The 18,820-nt window shown below is 36.7% G+C and overlaps 2 protein-coding genes across 3 annotated transcripts; both read right to left on the bottom strand.

The window, feature by feature from the left end:
- Positions 1 to 120: 120 nt before the first annotated feature.
- Positions 121 to 8,870, bottom strand: LOC129436362 (trypsin I-P1-like). The gene is made up of 6 exons (XM_073857490.1): positions 8,687 to 8,870; positions 7,108 to 7,128; positions 6,750 to 6,918; positions 1,892 to 2,166; positions 1,668 to 1,804; positions 121 to 1,574 (listed from the first exon to the last, which is right to left on the bottom strand). Exons 1-6 carry the CDS (start codon positions 8,739 to 8,741, stop codon positions 1,314 to 1,316), a joined length of 918 nt encoding a protein of 305 aa, XP_073713591.1. The 5' UTR covers positions 8,742 to 8,870; the 3' UTR covers positions 121 to 1,313.
- Positions 8,871 to 13,227: 4,357 nt separating this feature from the next.
- LOC129436348 (trypsin I-P1) lies at positions 13,228 to 18,371 on the bottom strand. 2 transcript variants are annotated; one of them, XM_055194433.2, is made up of 6 exons: positions 18,126 to 18,371; positions 17,184 to 17,204; positions 16,820 to 16,985; positions 14,412 to 14,680; positions 14,188 to 14,324; positions 13,228 to 14,098 (listed from the first exon to the last, which is right to left on the bottom strand). In XM_055194433.2, exons 1-6 carry the CDS (start codon positions 18,178 to 18,180, stop codon positions 13,838 to 13,840), a joined length of 909 nt encoding a protein of 302 aa, XP_055050408.1. In that variant the 5' UTR covers positions 18,181 to 18,371; the 3' UTR covers positions 13,228 to 13,837. The 2 variants fall into 2 exon arrangements, with proteins under 2 accessions (XP_055050408.1, XP_055050407.1); XM_055194432.2 differs by having other exon boundaries at positions 14,412 to 14,686; positions 18,126 to 18,361.
- Between the last annotated feature and the right edge of the window lie 449 nt (positions 18,372 to 18,820).

Genomic DNA, 18,820 nt, shown 5'->3' with positions numbered 1-18,820 from the left:
AGACGCGGTTCAAACTCACGCGATTTTAGACTCGTTCGGTGTTGCCATGACAACGATAAACAAATATTATGCATAAAAGGGAGAATATGCAACTTGACTAGATGGACATTAAGAAACATGAGAAATGTGAAATATGTATTTTTTTTATTATTATAACATTACTGTATGTTTTAACTCCTTCAGACCTAATTTTTAAAAGAATTTGTGCCAACCCCTATTTTTAATAGATTTTTATCCACTTCAATGAACACTAAGACCCCAGAGAGCAGTTAGTGCCTTCAAATCACATCGTTCTCTTTACTACTGAAAATGCAACCGAAAACCCTTGTTTACATACGTCACTTACAAACACTTTAGCTAATCACAATACATTATTAAATCACATATTATAACAAACAACACGATTGAAACAACGTTTGAAAGTTGCTTGAAACACAGTTTCGAAGGGGTTAATTTTGCGGGCAAACGTGCCTGCAGCTGCGCCGCTTTAGCGCCAGGTGGCATCCTTTCCTAAATTCTACTCCAACTTCATGTTCTAATTTTGTATTTCTAAATTTCTGTCATTTTGTGCATGACAGCGAAACATTTTTAAGTTATTCAGCTATAGATAATCATATCCATGCTATTTTCTTAGGTCTGTTAAGGATGAACCAACTTATGTATGGTATTTTCATCACTTTATGAACTGCTAAGGTAATTTAAATTTTAGTTGTGGAACAAATGTGTCCGTAAACTCACCTCAACTTATTGACTAAAGGGGGAAATTATCAAAATTATCATTTATTTTGGGTGTTGTTCAGTCCTAAAACAGAAATGATCAAGGAGTATACGGGAAAAAACATCACAGAATGTAATCAGTAATAATTATTTAGTGTGCAATTTGGTTGCTTATTGTTGGTTAAATGCTTTCTCATCTATAAATCTCTTTGGATCAAAGTAATTAACAAATAAATTTAAATGTTAATACAAGTAAATGTTATGACTGGTGTGCATTTGCAGTGGATCTTGTGTTGTGTTGGCTACTAGAGCTCTTAATGGTTTAAATGAAATTCACAGTCAGTCTAAATAACCACCATAAGTTAAATCACAGAAATAAAATGTTAATAAAGAGATTGTGTTTGTGATTAAAAAACTGTATAGATGAATTGTTGTGTTAATCTTAAACATAAAAAAACTCACATTTGCCTATAATTATGCTTTAAAGTGCCTCAGTGTTAGTATGTTTTAAACAGAGATAAATAAACGATGATTAAAACCTTCACTTATTTATAGCAAACTCTCCTCCCTTATCTGTATTCTCTTCTTGTATAATTTTACAAAAAGAGATAAAGTGAGAAGATGAAGAATGTGTGAGGAAGATAGTGGTGAAGGTTAGATGAACCACCGATTGCAGCCAAGTGGACGAATCCAGGCTGATCGCTGCTTATGTAAGAGTTGATCCAAGACTGGTATTGAGACACTCTGGTGTACACACCAGGAAAGCCGGCTTCAGCGCAACTTCTCCCGAAACTCACAATTCCAGGCTGAATCCATAGGGAGTCGTTCTTATAGACCATTGGACCTCCAGAGTCTCCCTGCATAATAAACCACTTAACATTTAACATCTCTGCCATTACACAGTGAAAACTATGAGCAGATGTCCTACAGTACAGTAGATGTCTTCTTACCTGGCATGAATCTTTGCCCCCCGAGGTAAAACCAGCACACAGCATGTTGCTTGTAATAATACCATAAGCCTTATTACAATCAGTGTTGTTCACAATCGGTATCTGTACCTCCTGCAGTGTGTTTGGAAGTGAAGAATCTGTGACATAAATAGTGTAAAAATGTCATAATTTCAAACACTGCAACACTAGAATCTTGGATGTGTTTTTAAGCAAAGGTTGCTCACCTCCTGCATTGAGTGTTCCCCATCCTGTGATCCAGGTCTTAGCTCCTGCATCAATTGTGCTACCACTAGCAGCCAGACAGACAGGTCGTATGTAATCGGTGAAAGTCACAGAAGACGAGAGCTTTACGAGAGCTATGTCGTTGATTTCAGTATTTGAGTTGTAGCCGGAATGAGTGATGACTTGACTTACTGTCTTAGTTGTTCCATTTGGGTTTGAGCCTGATAAGGTCTGACATCCCAAAGAGACGGAAATATAACTTGCACCGTAGCTGACGCTAAACAAAGTTGGATAAACAAAGATTGGTTATTTTTTTCAGTGTATAGCAATATGTATTGCACTGACACATAAGTTGTTTGCCTAATGCTGAAATTTCTGTTAGTATTGACTCATCAACTTTATGTCATTTACACAGAAAGAAATAAGGGTAAGTTGTCACACTGTTCGTAAATACACTAGAGGCTCTCTCTCAAAAATCAAATAGCCACTTTGTGTACGACTTCTTTTATAGTCAACTTCGTGTTCACATGTGGTCAAGATCTGACGGTAGCACAATTTTCTTATTTTTTGTTTTAAAAGTAATTTTTTGCAATACAACTTTGTTAGGTATTGTACAAAAAAATATTATTTTACACAAAATAATGGAGACAATAACATGTCTTTTGAAACTTTAGCTGACGTACTGAGCTAACGCTGAGATTTAGCCAAAAGCACATGTCAGTTTGGGGCAAGTTGTCTCAATGACTGAATACCGTTTACATGCACAGAATAAGCAGATAACTATCAAAAATCTGCTTATTATAGAAAACTGTTTTTGTGCGTTTACATGCAAATCAATAAAACGGCTATGGAGACAACTGCATTTACATTCTCACAGGCAGTGACATCACCCACCGTCTATAGTACATAATAGTCGTTCAAAAAGCCAACGGCATATCTGTCTTAAGCTATACTGTTGTATCTCTTCTCCTGTCTGCAGAACTTTTAAATGTCTAACCCTACTTCGTTTCACATTGTGTGTGTTTGGCACCACAATGCGGGGTTAACCGCAAACCTTATAAAAAAAAGTATAAAACGGGCAGTTCTGGTTCTTCATTCTGATTGGTTATAACTCGTTCTAAGCCGTGATAAAATACTCCGTTAAACCCACGGTTCAAACCGCATAACATAAGTATCACTGCGCCACTGTTGCTGCGTACTGATTTCTGAAAATAAACACCACAGTCTTTAATCATATTTTTAATTTGTCTACAATTGCACAATTAAAGGAGATATCCAGATAAATGTCAATAAATATTGTTGAGTCATCTTGTCAATAAAGATAAAACGTCCCCTGCTGAGTTTTTACCTCAAATTCATATTTCCGCTATCCACTGGGTGGCGATCTTACCCAACTTAAACACTGACTCATTCACTCAACACTTAAAGGAATAGTCTACTCATTTTCAATATTAAAATATGTTATTACCTTAACTAAGAATTGTTGATACATCCCTCTATCATCTGTGTGCGTGCACGTAAGCGCTGGAGCGCGCTGCGACGCTTCGATAGCATTTAGCTTAGCCCCATTAATTCAATGGTACCATTTAGAGATAAAGTTAGAAGTGACCAAACACATCAACGTTTTTCCTATTTAAGACGAGTAGTTATACGCGCAAGTTTGGTGGTACAAAATAAAACGTAGCGCTTTTCTAAGGGGATTTAAAAGAGGAACTATATTTTATGGCGTAATAGCACTTTTGGGAGTACTTCGACTCGGCGCAGTAACACCCTCCCTCTCCCATTATGAGAGGGAGAAGGGGAGCGGACTTTTCAGGCGAGTCAAAGTACTCCCAATTTGAGAGGTGATAAAAGAACAAAGAAAGGTAGGATGAAACTTTTTTTTTTTTAAAGCGGATGGTCTGATCTTTAATTTGATACTTTATGTTTATTTAAAAAAAATCATTTTCTGTAAGGCATTAAACTAAAACTGGGTGGCAACTTAAAAAAAATGCTGACGGGGAAAGAGTTCAGCATGCTTCCAAGCATATTTGATCATCACTTCAACAGTTGCACAACATAAATCTTAATGTATAAATTAGTTGAACTGTGATTAATAAAAATAAACACCACAGTCTTAAATCATATTTTCATTGTGTCTTTGCTGCGTCTGTGTTGTTTGGTAACTGCGCTCTGTTTCAGTCACACTTGATTCTGAGGAACTACTTTGTTTGGCGGAAGAGTAATATTTGTACAAATATAATTACAACTTATTTGTGTTTCATTTTATTAAACCCTCCATGCATATGAAGTAACCGTTTTATAAACGCAATAAGCCCAGCGAAGCAGTGGTGTTACAGTGCATTTTATAACAGCTAAGGGGGCAGTGCCGGTCCTAGATGCTGGGGGGCCCTAAGCAAAGCTTTGTGAGGGGCCCTCTGTCAGTGTATTCAGACCCTGATAGCACACATGCATCTTGAAGACGTCTATTTGATGTCTGCGTTTACTTCTGCAAGATGTCTTATTTAGATTGTTTTCTCATCTGCAATACGTCTGTGAGACGTCTCCTAAAAGATGTCATATAGACATATTGAAGATGTTTGCAAGACGTTTTTGATTTAGAATGTATGTAAAGCAGCTCTTTTCCTTTATAAGATGTTTTTACACACCAGATGGATTCCAGATCTCCAGATCTTTACCAGACATCTTACAGACGTACCTGTGCTATCTGGGTAAAACCCAGTCAATGTTGCTGTTAGTTAGTTGTTAACTAACCACATAGTGTATTATCTGATAGCTGTATATTATTCCCATATGCACATTACTTTGAAACCCTGACTGATAAACTTGCTGATTATAACATGAAACATGTATTTGCTGATAAGTTGTTTTGATTTAAAATGTGCTGTGAGAAGCACTAAAAAATTAACCTGATCTAAATGAATGTAATGAATCAAATTAAATTGAATATAAATACATACTGTTAATACACAGAGGTTAAATTGGGATTTGTTATGTGGGGGGGGGGGGCTCTGTGGGGAGGGGTACTTCGAGGGGTAACATGTTTAATACTGATGACAGCAAAGCCACTGGTGTGTTTCAATGACATTCTGGACCTCTGATAGGATTTGATAAGTTTCAGCTTTAAAAGAGCATTTCACCCGTAAAAACATTAATCTTTATTGAAAGTGTTATATTTGTAGTCGAAATGTAACATACATTTAGAATTTGGTGCCTATTTTACAAAGAAAAGGGGTGTTTGTAGTCTCACTCCCTCAACAAAGATATTGCACTTCCTTCTTTCAATGATGCAAAATGATGAAGTGTCCCTTTAAAGCTGTCACAGACGTTGACCCCAAATATTTTAAAAATAGTGTCTGATTTTAAATATTGCAAATCTATGAGTTTGACACTCTATATCCATTTGTTGCACATGTCATTATGCACAATTGATCAAACTTTAAAGGAAGTTAAAAGAATCAATCTCCTTAAATAATTCTAGGCATAAGATGCCCAAAAAGACTCAATTAACAAGATAAGGTACAACACACAGTACTGTATCAGCAACATGTCTTATAGAGATTCCCTATGCTGGTCAGCAGCTAAAACAATCATATAGTTAGGTTTGATTTGTGTAATCAAAATACATTATTTTAATAAACTATACAATGAGTTATATCCAGTGTTATCCAGTTAACATACTGTAATTAAACGAGTGACATAGGACTTTAATCCTTTACAAATTTATAGTCTTCTAATATTTTTTCTCAAAGTGGGCACAATTTTTATCTCTCTCTCTCTCTCTCTCTCTCTCTCTCTCTCTCTCTCTCTCTCTCTCTCTCTCTCTCTCTCTCTCTCTCTCTCTCATGATGTCAAATTATCCTGCGCGAGAGCGCGTTCTTGAAGTTCAAAGGGAAAAGCGCGTGTTTTCGCGGCAATTGCGTCACCCAATTCGCGTCATTTGCATCGCCCCATGCTAGGACGCGTGTGGATGCGTCTTTGCATTGACTATATATGTAATCTGCTCGCGCAAATCCTTTATCTTGTTCCCTTGCTTCACGTTTTTTCCCCTTTATTCTGCCCCAGACGGATAGCTTTGTTTTAAATCAATGGGGGGCATATAATATGCGCATCTCTTCTGCGTCATCCACGCGGCCGTTTCTAAATTTGAAGGCTGCAACCTCCGGATGTCGCATATGCGCGCTGCATACGTCATCAAGCCTGATTTATTTAAGTTAAATGAGCATTTCATTTGCAAGTCATAAACATAATATAACAATTAACCATTAACTAAGAATAATAGTCAACATTATAATTGTTAATATTCTGAAATACGTTTTTATGACGCATATGCAGCCTACAAATGTGACCTCTGAAGGCTGCAGCCTTCGGATTGAGAGACTGCCTGCATGTTGTCCGAGTATATCACTGATTTAAGAAATCATTAAGTATTTTTAAAAACCCGCATAAATTCGGAAGTTTGCAAATTATTTAAATTATAGCGCCTTGTTTTCATTAAACATAATAATAATTTTTCTTTGATATAATGGTTTTTAAATAATTCTGAGATCAAGGGGGCCCTCTAGTGGTGCGGGGCCCTATGCAAATTGCCTAGTTTGCGTATAGGAAAGACCGGCACTGTAAGGGGGTTCGCCTCGTACCTAACAACGCCCCTTAGCTGTTATAAAATGCACTGGTAACCCACTGCTTCTTGGGGCTTATTGCTTTATTATAGTAAAGCATTACCCAATAATTAATTGTTGTCCTGTTTTGTTTTTGCAGATGCAAGATGTACATGTTTGAAAAGCAATATGGAGGTCATAACAAAGACAGAATTTCTCAGTCTTGGGTGAACTATTTCCTTTTTGAAGCATTTCATACCTCGGGAAGCAGTGAGCTGCAGATAAGACCCAGTCTTTATTGATGAGACTACCACCACAGAAATGACTTCCACTGCTGATAAACCGGATACTGGCCTGCCAAGGCCAAGACCCTGTGGTCGCGTTCTCCCCTCCAACAATCTTGTTGTTGAAAGGAGCTTGGCCACATACTGATAAAAGAAAGATGTTAAAATTCAACAGATTTACTTTCTTAGTACATATTAACCATCTTGTTTCACTTTTATAATACATAATACAAAAGTATAATGAATGTTCATCATTTCAAATGGCTTCAAACCTACAATGTATGTGAAACATTCACAATGTGATGTTTTGTGATGATTTGAAATAGTACTTACCATCTAACTGACAGAGACAGCCTGTTTGAAGAGACAAAAACATTAAATAATTACAGTTGTTATGTTATCAAACTGATCAAAGTGATTTAAAGCTACATTTTAGTGTTTATACACTCAAAGAAAGGATGTGTTAATTTTAACACATTGTTTTTTGTTAAACTATTTAACACATTATGTGTTATTTTAACACAGTATGTGTCATTTCGTGTTGATTTTGAGTTTAAATAAATAAAAAGGACAACACAAGATGTGTAAAAATAACACAAAGTGTGTTGTTCCAAAAATAGCACAGATGTGTGTTAAGTTAAAGACAAAACATTAGATGTGTTGTCCTTAACTAGACACAAGATGTGTTAATTTAACACATTAATTTTAAGAATGTAGCCTGCAATCTTTGTTTTTAGCTAGGCTTTGTTAAGGACACAGTGGGTTTTTGGATCATAACTAGGATATAACTACATATTTAACTACAAATTTTAGAAGGTTAGACCCAAGTGATATCCAAAATAAGTTTAATGCTTTGATTTTCTTAGGTTAAAAACAGCATACTAGCTACAGATGAGTTTCATTATATTATAGCCAACCCATTCTCACCAAAAAGCGTACAAATGACACGCAGTGTGATTATCGTGCAATACATTCACTTATATGGCGAATCGTTTCGTGACGTTTTATTTATTGTTTTCTCATTTGTTTTCTGTTTTTTTTACCATTTTCGCTTGGGTTTAGGGTTAGAACAACTTTTTGTTATATAAAAATGACATCCTAACCCAAACCCCAACTCTAACCCCAACTCCACGCGACCATGGCATCAATATAGATAAAAACATAGAGAAACCTGTATATTAAATAACCTGCTTAAATAAATGTGAAATCTGGCCCTAAACCCAAGCGAAAATGGTTTAAAAAACAGAAAACAAATGAGAAAACAATAAATAAAACGTCACGAAACGATTCGCCATATAAGTGAATGGGAAGGACTGGCGTATCATATGCACGCAAAATCGGAATTTGACGTATCTATTGCACGATAATCACACTGCGTGTCATTTGTACGCATCTTGGTGAGAACGGGTAGCTTATAGCACTTACCTAGATTTCTTTTAATATACAAATTAATAATTAATATAAAAGAGTTTAATCAGTGGCAGCAATTTAATAATCAATTTAATATCTTTGTATTAAATTATCTGAATCAGTTAATTATTTTATTATTTATTTTAATATTATTTTAATAATTTATTATTGACTATTCTTAAAACTTTTTTATAATTGCATTAACAATTGTTTCAGATTTATCTTTTATTTAAACATTCAAATAAAAATTATAGCAGACATAAGGTTGTTGGCAACATTTGGTTGCGTTAACATTAGTTAGTGCATAAACTAACATGAACTAAGAATGAACAGTACTAACACAACAAATCTTAGTTAATCTTAGTTCATGGTCATTTCATAACATTTTCCCGACAAAATTTGTAACTGTTAACATGTAACAATTTTAATGAACGATGAACTACCATGAACAATTGCATAGCCATTAACTAACATAAAGATTAATAAATGCTGCAAAACTCACCTGCTATGTTAAGAAGTAGTACCCCAGCAACACACAAAATTAGCCGAAAAATCATCCTAATGATCAACTAATGTTTTTTCTTCGTAATAATTTTTGATGACACAGTGCAAGAACTACTGTCTCATTAGGATTTCTTGTGCCCTCACAACTAAAGTTTCCATCTAACACACATATAGGCTATTCTTTCAATACCTTTAAAACACACCTGTTTACCTTTAACAACACAGACCTGTTATACTTGTGAAACATTTATTGTTATCGGACAGACACTCATTGTTATTCTTTTATACTTCTACATATAAAAACAAAGGGCAGTGTCAATGCCTACGTAACATGTTTACAGTTTGCTAAAACACTATGGGTGTTTCCTAGACAGGGATTAGATTAGTCCTAGATTAAAATAAATGTAAGAGCTGTGCAAACTGAAAACAATGTGCACTGGCATATTTTAAAATACATCAGTGCCCTTTGTTTTGTCTCAAAATGCACACCAGTAATGTTTTACCCCTATAACCAGGCTTTTGAACTAAAATTTCAAAACCATAACGCCATTTTTCAAGAAGCACAACCGTTTTGCTAAACTATAAACAATATTCCCCTGCTTTAATGAGTTAGATTTGGTGAACTGTTCCTGCAAAACTCTACACACAAATCCCTACATTTCTCAGTGCTTACACCATCTGGTCATATGGAAAGCACTAGCATTCAATACTGTTCACTCAAGTCAGCACAGCTTAGGCTCAATTAGCAAACAATTACCAAGGTGGAAAGACTAAGAGTCAAAATTGAACACACATCAATCAGATCCTTCAATAGGCCTGAATCAGTTCACTGAGCGTTGGAAAATTGGATCCACAGAGAAATGAAGGAATATGTTGAGGAGAAGGAGGAGGAAGAGGAGGAGGGAGAGGAAGAGGGCGTGGTGAAGGAGGAGGACATGGTGAAGGAGAAGGGAGGGAAGGAGGATATGGCGAAGGAGGAGAGGGAGGACATGATGAAGAAATAGGTCGAGGAGGAGGAGGGACAGGAAGAGGAGGACTAAGAGGAGGAGAGAAAGAACGAGGACGTGGTGAAAGAGGAGGGAGAAGACCTGGTGAAGAAGTAGGAAGAGGAGGAGGACGTGGTGAAAGAGGAGGATGAGATTCTCTGGCCTGACCTAGAACAAAGACGTGATGTTGAGGAGGAATAGGGAAACGAAAGGCAATGTGAACAGTCTCAGATGAAATTCGAGCGACTCTAGCTGACCATGTCCTTGTCAATGGTATGACTATAAGGGAGGGTGAGCACTAAGTAAAGCCTAATTTGAGTCACTTCACTGTTGCCTCCATCTTCAGAGCCTTCAGGGAGGAAAACAGATAGATGTACTTACAGTAAGACTGCTCTGTACAGTAACTTTAGTGTGCATACACTATTGGATTATGCTACTGGAATAAAAAAATGCACCAAATTGCCTTGCATACAGATCAAAATATCAGTAGGTGAATGCCAGGGGTGGATCATGCAAGAGGATTTTACCTTCGCTGTTTGGCTAGGACCAATATAGCCTGTGATTCTCTGGCCTGACCCAGAACAAAGATGAAATGTTGAGGAGGAATATTTAAAAAAAAATGTTTTAGAGTTGTGCTGTGTAGCACATAAATGAATCAAAATGTGCTAATGAATTTATTTATTTACGTTTATTTTAGTAGGGACAGATACAAAGAAGAGACATTAATACACTGCAAACAGTCATTTGATGTATGTATCGAAGTGTTTTTAGTCGAAGCTAGTTTACAACACTTGTCCCTAGTGGGGCTTTTAGTTAAAAAAAGAAAAGAAAAAAATACAGACAAACATTATTAAAAGTGAAGTAAGAACCAATTTAAATTAAGTACAAAAAGAACACAGTATAAAAACTAAATATGAGAGCAATTTTGTTCCTGAATTAGCCACAATTTAATATGTGTTTTTTAAAAGTGAAAAATGTTGGAATACATTTCAAGTGGCCTGGCAGAGAATTCCATAATTTCACCCCTTTTATTGAAAAGGCAGTTTGGGCAAATAATGTTCTACGGTAAGGGATAATGCAATTGCCATTTAACGCTGCTCGGGTGGATCTAGTACAATTTTGCAATTTTGTTATTAGTTTGCAAAGAGGTGGGGGTGCAGTGTTATTTAGGCATTTGAAAACTAATTTAATAAGATGCAAAGAGATAAAATTAGCAAAACTTAAAACCTTATATTTGCTCAAGATTTTGCAATAATGGTACCTTATTCTCTTCTCGTCCAGGATTTTCAAAGCTCGATTATAAAGACACTCCATCGAATTAACTGATGACTGGTGAGCTTGGGACCATGTAGTCAAGCCATATGATATATGTGAAAAAATCATAGAGTTTATAAAAATAAAAGCACAGTCAAGAGTCAAGCAATTTCGTATCATCCTAAAACAGCCCAAGTTTGCCCTAATGGTTTTACTAATTTTCTTGATATGACTTTTAAAATTCAATTGATAGTCTATAATTTTTCCCAGATACTTCACTTCAGATACTTGCTCAACAAGCTCTCCATTTATTTGTACATTCAATAGTTGTGTTACAGGTCGTTTTTTAATGGAAAAGCAGACAGAGTTTGTTTTTTTAGCATTTGAAACTAAACAGGATGAGGCCAGCCAAGATGATATTTTGTCTAGGTTGGCATTCAATTTATCAGCCACAATATTAAAAGTATTACCAGATGCCACTGTGTCATCTGCATACATCTGCAGACCTTAATCTGAACATACATTTGGCAAATCATTAATGTAGAGACTAAAAAGTATAGGTCCCAAAACCGTGCCTTGAGGGATCCCCGTTTCAATTTTGAGAAAGGTGGATCTCACATTATTAATTGTAACACATTGTTCACAATTTTTTTAATATGATTCAAACCAAAATAATGACTTTTTAGATAAATTAAACTTAGCTAATTTAGAAATTAAGGTCTTGTGATTGACTGTATCAAATGCCTTTTTTAAATCTAGAAATACTGCACCTACTACATTTCCCTTGTCAAGTGATTGTTTGATATTGATTGTGTCTTTTTTGTCATGTGAAAAGGTTTTTGAGCGAGAGAACCACAAGCAAGCAACTTACCAGTTTTGGATATATTGTCTTAAATTTATTGCACCAGTGTGTAATACTGTTGTAGTGTGTGTGTTTTTGAAAGCTTGTGTGTGTTGCCTGAGGGAAAAGTCTGGTTTTGAGTGTAAATCTTTATTGGTTCTAATGGAATATGGCCCAAAACACACTACAGTATATTGGTTTTTGTTGATCTCTAATGGTATGTATTGGTTCAATTGGTTCTATGTATTGGTTCTAATGGAAAATGGCACAAAACACACTACAGTGTATTGGTTTTTGTTGGTCTCTAATGGTATGTATTGGTTCTATGTATTGGTTCCAATTGAATATGTATTGGTTCCAATGGAATATGGCCCAAAACACACTACAGTGTAGTGGCTTTAATGGTAAAAGCTAATGGTTCCTATTGGTATTTTAATGGAAACCATTAGAATTTTCTGTAGCCCAATGGTTTTATTGTTTTTTTCAGCAGGGGGGTGAGATGTTATGCAATTGTGTTTACTGTTTTGAGAATATGAGGCATAGTTTCAAGAAATGTGTTTAAGCAACTGAGAAAAATTGCCAGTAAGCCTGGAAAGCAAATGGTATCTAAAAGATCAGATGAAAGGGATTTCTTTTATTGCTTAAAGGTAATAATGGTGTTTTAGCACATTATCAAAGAGTCACATGACGTTATGCACTGGAAACTGGTTTCTTGCAAACCTATTATACTTCTTCCAGTATAACATTGCTGTATGTTTTAAATCCTTCAGACCTAATTTTTAAAAAGAATTTGTGCCAACCCCTATTTTAATAGATTTTTGTCCACGACAATGAACACTGTTACGTGAACAAATAAGACCCCAGAGAGCAGATCGTGCCTTCAAATCACAAGGTTCTCTTTACTACTGAAAATGCAACCGAAAATACTTTTCACACATCATCACATACGTCAATTACAAACACTTTAGCTAATCACAATACATTATTAAATCACATATTATAACAAACAACACGACTGAAGCAACGTGAAGTTGCTTGAAAAACAGTTTCTGAAGGGGTTAATTTCGCGGGCAAACGTACCTGCAGCAGCACCGCTTTAACGTCAGGTGGCATCCTTTCCTAAATTCTACTCTAACTTCACTTTCTAATTTAGTATTTTTTTTTACATTTCTGTCATTTTGTGCATGACAGCGAAACATTTGTAAGTTATTCAGCTACATATAATTATATCCATGCTATAACACCTGTTTTTTTTCTTAGGTCTGTTAAGGATGAACCAACCATAGTTATGTATGGTATTTTCTCTACTTTATGAACTGCTAAGGTAATTTAAATTTTAGTTAAGGAACAAATGTGCCCCTTAACTCACCTCAACTTATTGACTAAAGGGGGAAAATTATCATAGCACATTAAAAGTAACTATATATGGGCTTGACAATTACAAAAAAATAAATAAACTGCAATCTGCTTTGGTTTTATTTTGCGTGTTGTTCAGTCCTAAAACATAAATGATCATTGTGCTTAAGGAGTAATACAGAAAAAAACATCATAGAATGTAATCAGTAACAATTAAGCACAGCTTTATACTTTTGTTTATTTCAGTGTGCAATTTGGTTGCTTATTGTTGGTTAAATGCTTTCTCATCTATAAATCTCTTTGGATCAAAGTAATTAACAAATAAATGTAAATGTTAATACAAGACTGGTGTGCATTTGCAGTGGATCTTGTGTTGTGTTTCTCTTAATGGTTTAAATGAAATTCGCAGTCAGTTAAAATGACCACCATAAATCACAGAAATAAAAAATAACATAAATTTAAAAAAAACATTGAACAGACTATGTTAATAAAGAGACTGTGATTGTGATTTTAAAAAACTATGTAGATGAATTGTTGTGTTAATGTTAAACTTAATAAACTGAAATTTGCTTATTATTATGTTTTAAAGTGCCTCAGTGTTTTTATGTTTTAAACAAAGATAAATAAACAACAAGATTAAGACCTTTACTTATTTATAGGAGTGCACATAGCAAACTCTCATCCCTCATCTGTATTCTCTTCTTATATCATTTTACAAAACGAGATAAAGTATGAAGATGAATAATGTGTGAGGAAGATAGTGGTGAAGGTTAGATGAACCACCGTTTGCAGCAAATTTGACAAATCCAGGCGGATCGCTGCTTGTGTAAGAGTTGATCCAAGACTGGTATTGAGACACTCTGGTGTACACACCAGGAAAGCCGGGTTCAGCGCAACTTCTCCCGAAACTCACAATTCCAGGCTGAATCCATAGGGAGTCGTTTTTATAGACCATTGGACCTCCAGAGTCTCCCTGGCATGAATAAACCATTTAACATTTAACATCTCTGCCACTACACAGTGAAAACTATGAGTAGATGTCCTACAGTACAGATGTCTTACCTGGCATGAATCTTTGCCCCCCGAGGTAAGACCAGCACACAGCATGTTGCTTGTAATAATACCATAAGCCTTATTACAATCAGTGTTGCTCACAGTCGGTATCTGTACCTCCTGCAGTGTGTCTGGAAGCGAGGAATCTGTGACATAAATTTTTTGAAATGTCATAACTTCAAACACTGCAACACTTGAATCTTGGATGTGTTTTTTAAGCAAAGGTTGCTTACCTCCTGCATTGAGTGTTCCCCATCCTGTGATCCAGGTCTTAGCTCCTGCATCAATTGTGCTACCACTAGCAGCCAGACAGACAGGTCGTATGTAATCGGTGAAAGTCACAGAAGACGAGAGCTTTACGAGAGCTATGTCGTTGTTTTGGGTATTTGCGCTGTAGCTGGAATGAGTGATGACTTGACTTACTGTCTTAGTTATTGCATCTGGGTTTGAGCCTGATAAGGTCTGACGTCCCAAAGAGACGGAAATACTAGATGCACCATGGCTGACGCTAAACAAAGTCAGATAAACAAAGTTAGATTATTTTTATCAATGTACAGGAATATGTGTTGCACTGACAGAGGAGTTGTTCGCCCAATGCTAAAAACTCTGTCAGTATTGACTCATCAACTTTACGTGGTAGTAAATCTATGTGATTTTCTTTCTACCGGGGTCGGGAACACAGAAAAAAATCACAATGTGTGTTCAGGACACAATGGGGCAGGATTTCAAGCTTCAAAATGGATGCAAGTTTCATGAACGTGGTTTATTTGTGCCCTACACTCAGCCTTTTCCATTCATAGGCCTCCTCCACTGCACCCTCCCAGGGCACGGTGAGCTCGATGATGTAGACAAGCTTGATCAAGCCTGACCAGAGAACAAGGTCTGGTCACCGGTTGGTGGCTGCAATTTCAGCTGGGAAGCAGAGTTTTTTGTTCAAGTCTGCCTGCAGCTTCCAGTCTTGTGCTTTACCCAGCTGACCAGAGTCTGATCTTATGCTGGTGAGGTTGGGTTGACCCTCACCCTCCCGAACAAATGGTGTTGGCTCCCACTGGAATGATGGGAGAGAAAGGGCATTCACAGTTGTCCATCAACTTTAGTTACCAACACTGCAGCAAGACACTTCAGCACCTGGTTGTGCCGCCAGGTGTAATGGCCTTGGGTGAGGCTGGTCTTGCATCCCACGAAGATGTGTTTCATTGTTGCTAGACTTGGGCATAGAGGGCACGTGGGGTCCTCGGCGTACTATAGGCTTAGGTTTGCAAGAGAAGGCAGGATATCATTGGCAGCCTTGATGGTAAAGCTTGCCCTGAAAGCCTCCAACTCTCACAGCTCTTTCCAGAAGATCTTCCTCTTCTCCACTCCTTCCCAGGCCATCCACTGCCCTTGCTTTTGCCTTGCTTCCTCCTCCAGACGTTCCTCCTGGACCACCATCTTGGTTCTCTGAGATGGAGAGGCCTTGCTCCACACTGGTGTACTGGCCCCAAGAACAAGACGACTCCTCCCCTCCTGCACTCAGCCCACAATGTCCTTGTGTCTGAGTGCTGCCTTTGCCTGCTCAGTTGCAGCCAACGGGGTCCACTTCCTTCCGTTGGCCAAGATGGGGGTTTGTTTGGGCTACAAATGGATCGCTTGAATCCAATAGCATCATCTCCACTCTGACTTTGGCACACTTGTACTCCTCTACCAGACTGGCAATTGGCGGGTGTAGCATCCCTTTTACCGTACAGTCCAATACTGCGGAGGCACCTGGGAAGGCCAAGTCACTTCCTTACATATGAGCTGACCAGTCTCTCCAGCTTTTCCACCTTTGAGAGCAGGACTTCATAGAGGGTTAGTGGCCACAGGAGACGTGGAAGTAGTCCATACTGCATGCACCAGAGCTTCAGCTTCCTCCTTCCTAAGCTGCTCTACTTGCTCTTTGTCTTTAGGGGAGGCATCATACCAACGACCTAGGCTCTTCACTAGCTTCTCTGAGACAGTTGGGATGGGTTCCTCGCTGATGTTGAAGCGGTGGTCTGACAGCTTCCACTTGATGATGGAGATGCTTCTGGACTTGCTTTGGTTTGACCTTCATGTGAGCCCATGTGTTGTATTGGAGTTAATAGCCGTACAGTGCAAACCAGGGTCGTGGTAAGAGGTGTGAGGTCATCCATGTAGGCTCTAACTGGGGACCAACTGTCCATCTAGAGAACCTAATGATGACCTCCATTGCCTGGGTGAAGGAGGCCAGTGGGGAGATGGTGCAGCCGGTCATGATTCCCACTTACAGGTGTTCCAAAGCTGTGGTGTACTCTGCTGTTGTCCCACAGAGTTGGACATCCTTGAAGTAGGCCTTGACAAGGATTGTTAGAGCTGCTGGGACTCTAAAGTAGTCAAAGGCTGTTTACAGGAGGTTGTAAGGGACTGAGCCAAAGGCATTTGCGAGATCCAGGAACACCATGTGAAGATCTATTCCCTCCTTTTTGGCAAGTAATGTTAACAAAAACAACCGTAAAGCGTTACCCAATATTTTAATTGTTGTCCATTTGTTTTTACAGATGCGAGGTTTAGCCTACATGTTTGAAACGCAATATGGAGTTCAGGAAACAAAGACAGAATTCTCAGTCTTGGGTGAACTATTCATTTTTGGAGCATTTCATACCTCTGGAAGCAGTGAGCTGCAGATAAGACCCAGTCTTTATTGATGAGACTACCACCACAGAAATGACCTCCACCGATTAACCGAATACTGGCCTGCCAAGGCCAAGACCCTGTGGTCGCTTCCTCCCCTCCAACAATCTTGTTGTTGAAAGGAGCTTGGCCACACACTGATAAAAGAAAAGATGTTAAAATTCGACCGATTTAATTTCTAAGTACACATTTCTGGTTAACCATCTTGTTCCTCTCATATAATACATAATACAAAAGTAAAATTAATGTACATCATTTCACATGAGTTTAAACCTACAGTGAATGTGAAAAATTCACAATGTGATTTTTTTGTGATCAATTAAAATAGTACTTACCATTTAACTGACAGAGACAGCCTGTTTGAAGAGACAAAAACAACAAATAATTACAGTTGTTTTGTTATCAACCTGATCAAAGTGATTTTAAATTTAAAGATTTAAACATTTCAGTGTTTATAGGCCTCTTTGGTTTTGGAGAGTTTCTTTTAAACAAAGCATTTGCATGCTTTTACAAAGCAGATTAACTGGTTCGTGTAGCCTGCAATCTTTGTTTTTATCTAGGCATTGTTAAGAACACAGTGTGCCTTTGGTTTATAGTTATTGAGGATATAACTACATATTCAAAACTGGGGTGAGTATTGCCTTGTTTTAAATGGTTAGAGACACAAGTGATATACAGAATATCTTAAATGCTCTGATTTTCTTAGGTTAAAAACAGCATCTATTGTTAATCTGTCATGCTTTAGAGCTACAGATGAGTTTCATTTCATTTGAGCACTTATACCTATATTTGTTTTAATATACAAATTAATTATTAATATCAAATAGTTTGAAATGTATAATTTAATAATCAAGATTAGAAATGTACTAACATGTTTGGATGAAATTAACTGAATGAGTTATTAGTAATTTGTTATTAATAGTAATTATTTTCTTTAATATATTCTTAACATTTTGTTTTTGTTTTGTTTTCTATAATTCTATTAACAATTGTTTTACAATTTTTTTAAACCTTCAAATAAAATTTATAGCTAACGTAAGGGTGTTGGCAACATTTGGTTACCATGACATTAATTATTGCATTCGCTATGAACTAACAATGAACAGTGCTTACACATCAAATATAGTTAATCTTAGTTCATGGTAATTTCATAATTACATAATTTTTCCAACAAAATTTGTAACTGTTAACATGTAAAAATGTTAATGAACTAACAAGAAAAATTGCATTGCCATTAACTAACATGAAAAAAGATTTATAAATTGTGCAAAACTCACCTGCTATGTTAAGAAGTAATATCCCAGCAACACACACAATTAGCCGAAAAATCATCCTTTCGTTTTTTCTTCGTAATAATTTTTGATGATACAGCGCAAGAACTGCTGTCTCATTGGGATTTCTTGTGCCCTCACAACCAAAGTTTCCATCTGACACACCTAGTATTCTTTCCTTAGCCTGCTGTCAGTATTTTTAAAACACGCCTGTTAACCTTTCACACATACCTTTATAACTTGTGAAACATTTCTTATAACTTATATGACAGACACTCATTGTTATTATTCTTAAATACTTCTACATATAAAAACAAAGGGTATAGTGTCACTGCCTACGTAACATGTTTATATGCCAGTAAGCCTGGAAAGAAAAGGGTATCTAAAAGATCAGATGAAAGGGATTTCTTTTATTGCTTAAAGGTAACAATGGTGTTTTAGAGCACATTATCAAAGAATCACATGACGTTATGATGCACTGTGCAAAAATGCTGCCAGTTTAGTTACAGTAAGTCAGGTGGAACATGGATGGCACTACATCTTAGACCTTAAGATTTAAGACTATTACTCTCGTCTGTACTTTGACTGTACAATAAAATTCACATTTTGTACATTTCTCCCAATAAAAATGGTGTAAAGGGCATATGAAACAATACGTTAAGACAATAAAAATATAAAAGAATACACAATAAAGGAAAAAC

Source organism: Misgurnus anguillicaudatus, chromosome 19 (genome assembly GCF_027580225.2).
Source record: "Misgurnus anguillicaudatus chromosome 19, ASM2758022v2, whole genome shotgun sequence".
Taxonomy (NCBI): domain Eukaryota; kingdom Metazoa; phylum Chordata; class Actinopteri; order Cypriniformes; family Cobitidae; genus Misgurnus; species Misgurnus anguillicaudatus.
Note: the sequence above shows the minus strand (reverse complement) of the source record. Positions and strands in the feature narration are given on the sequence as shown.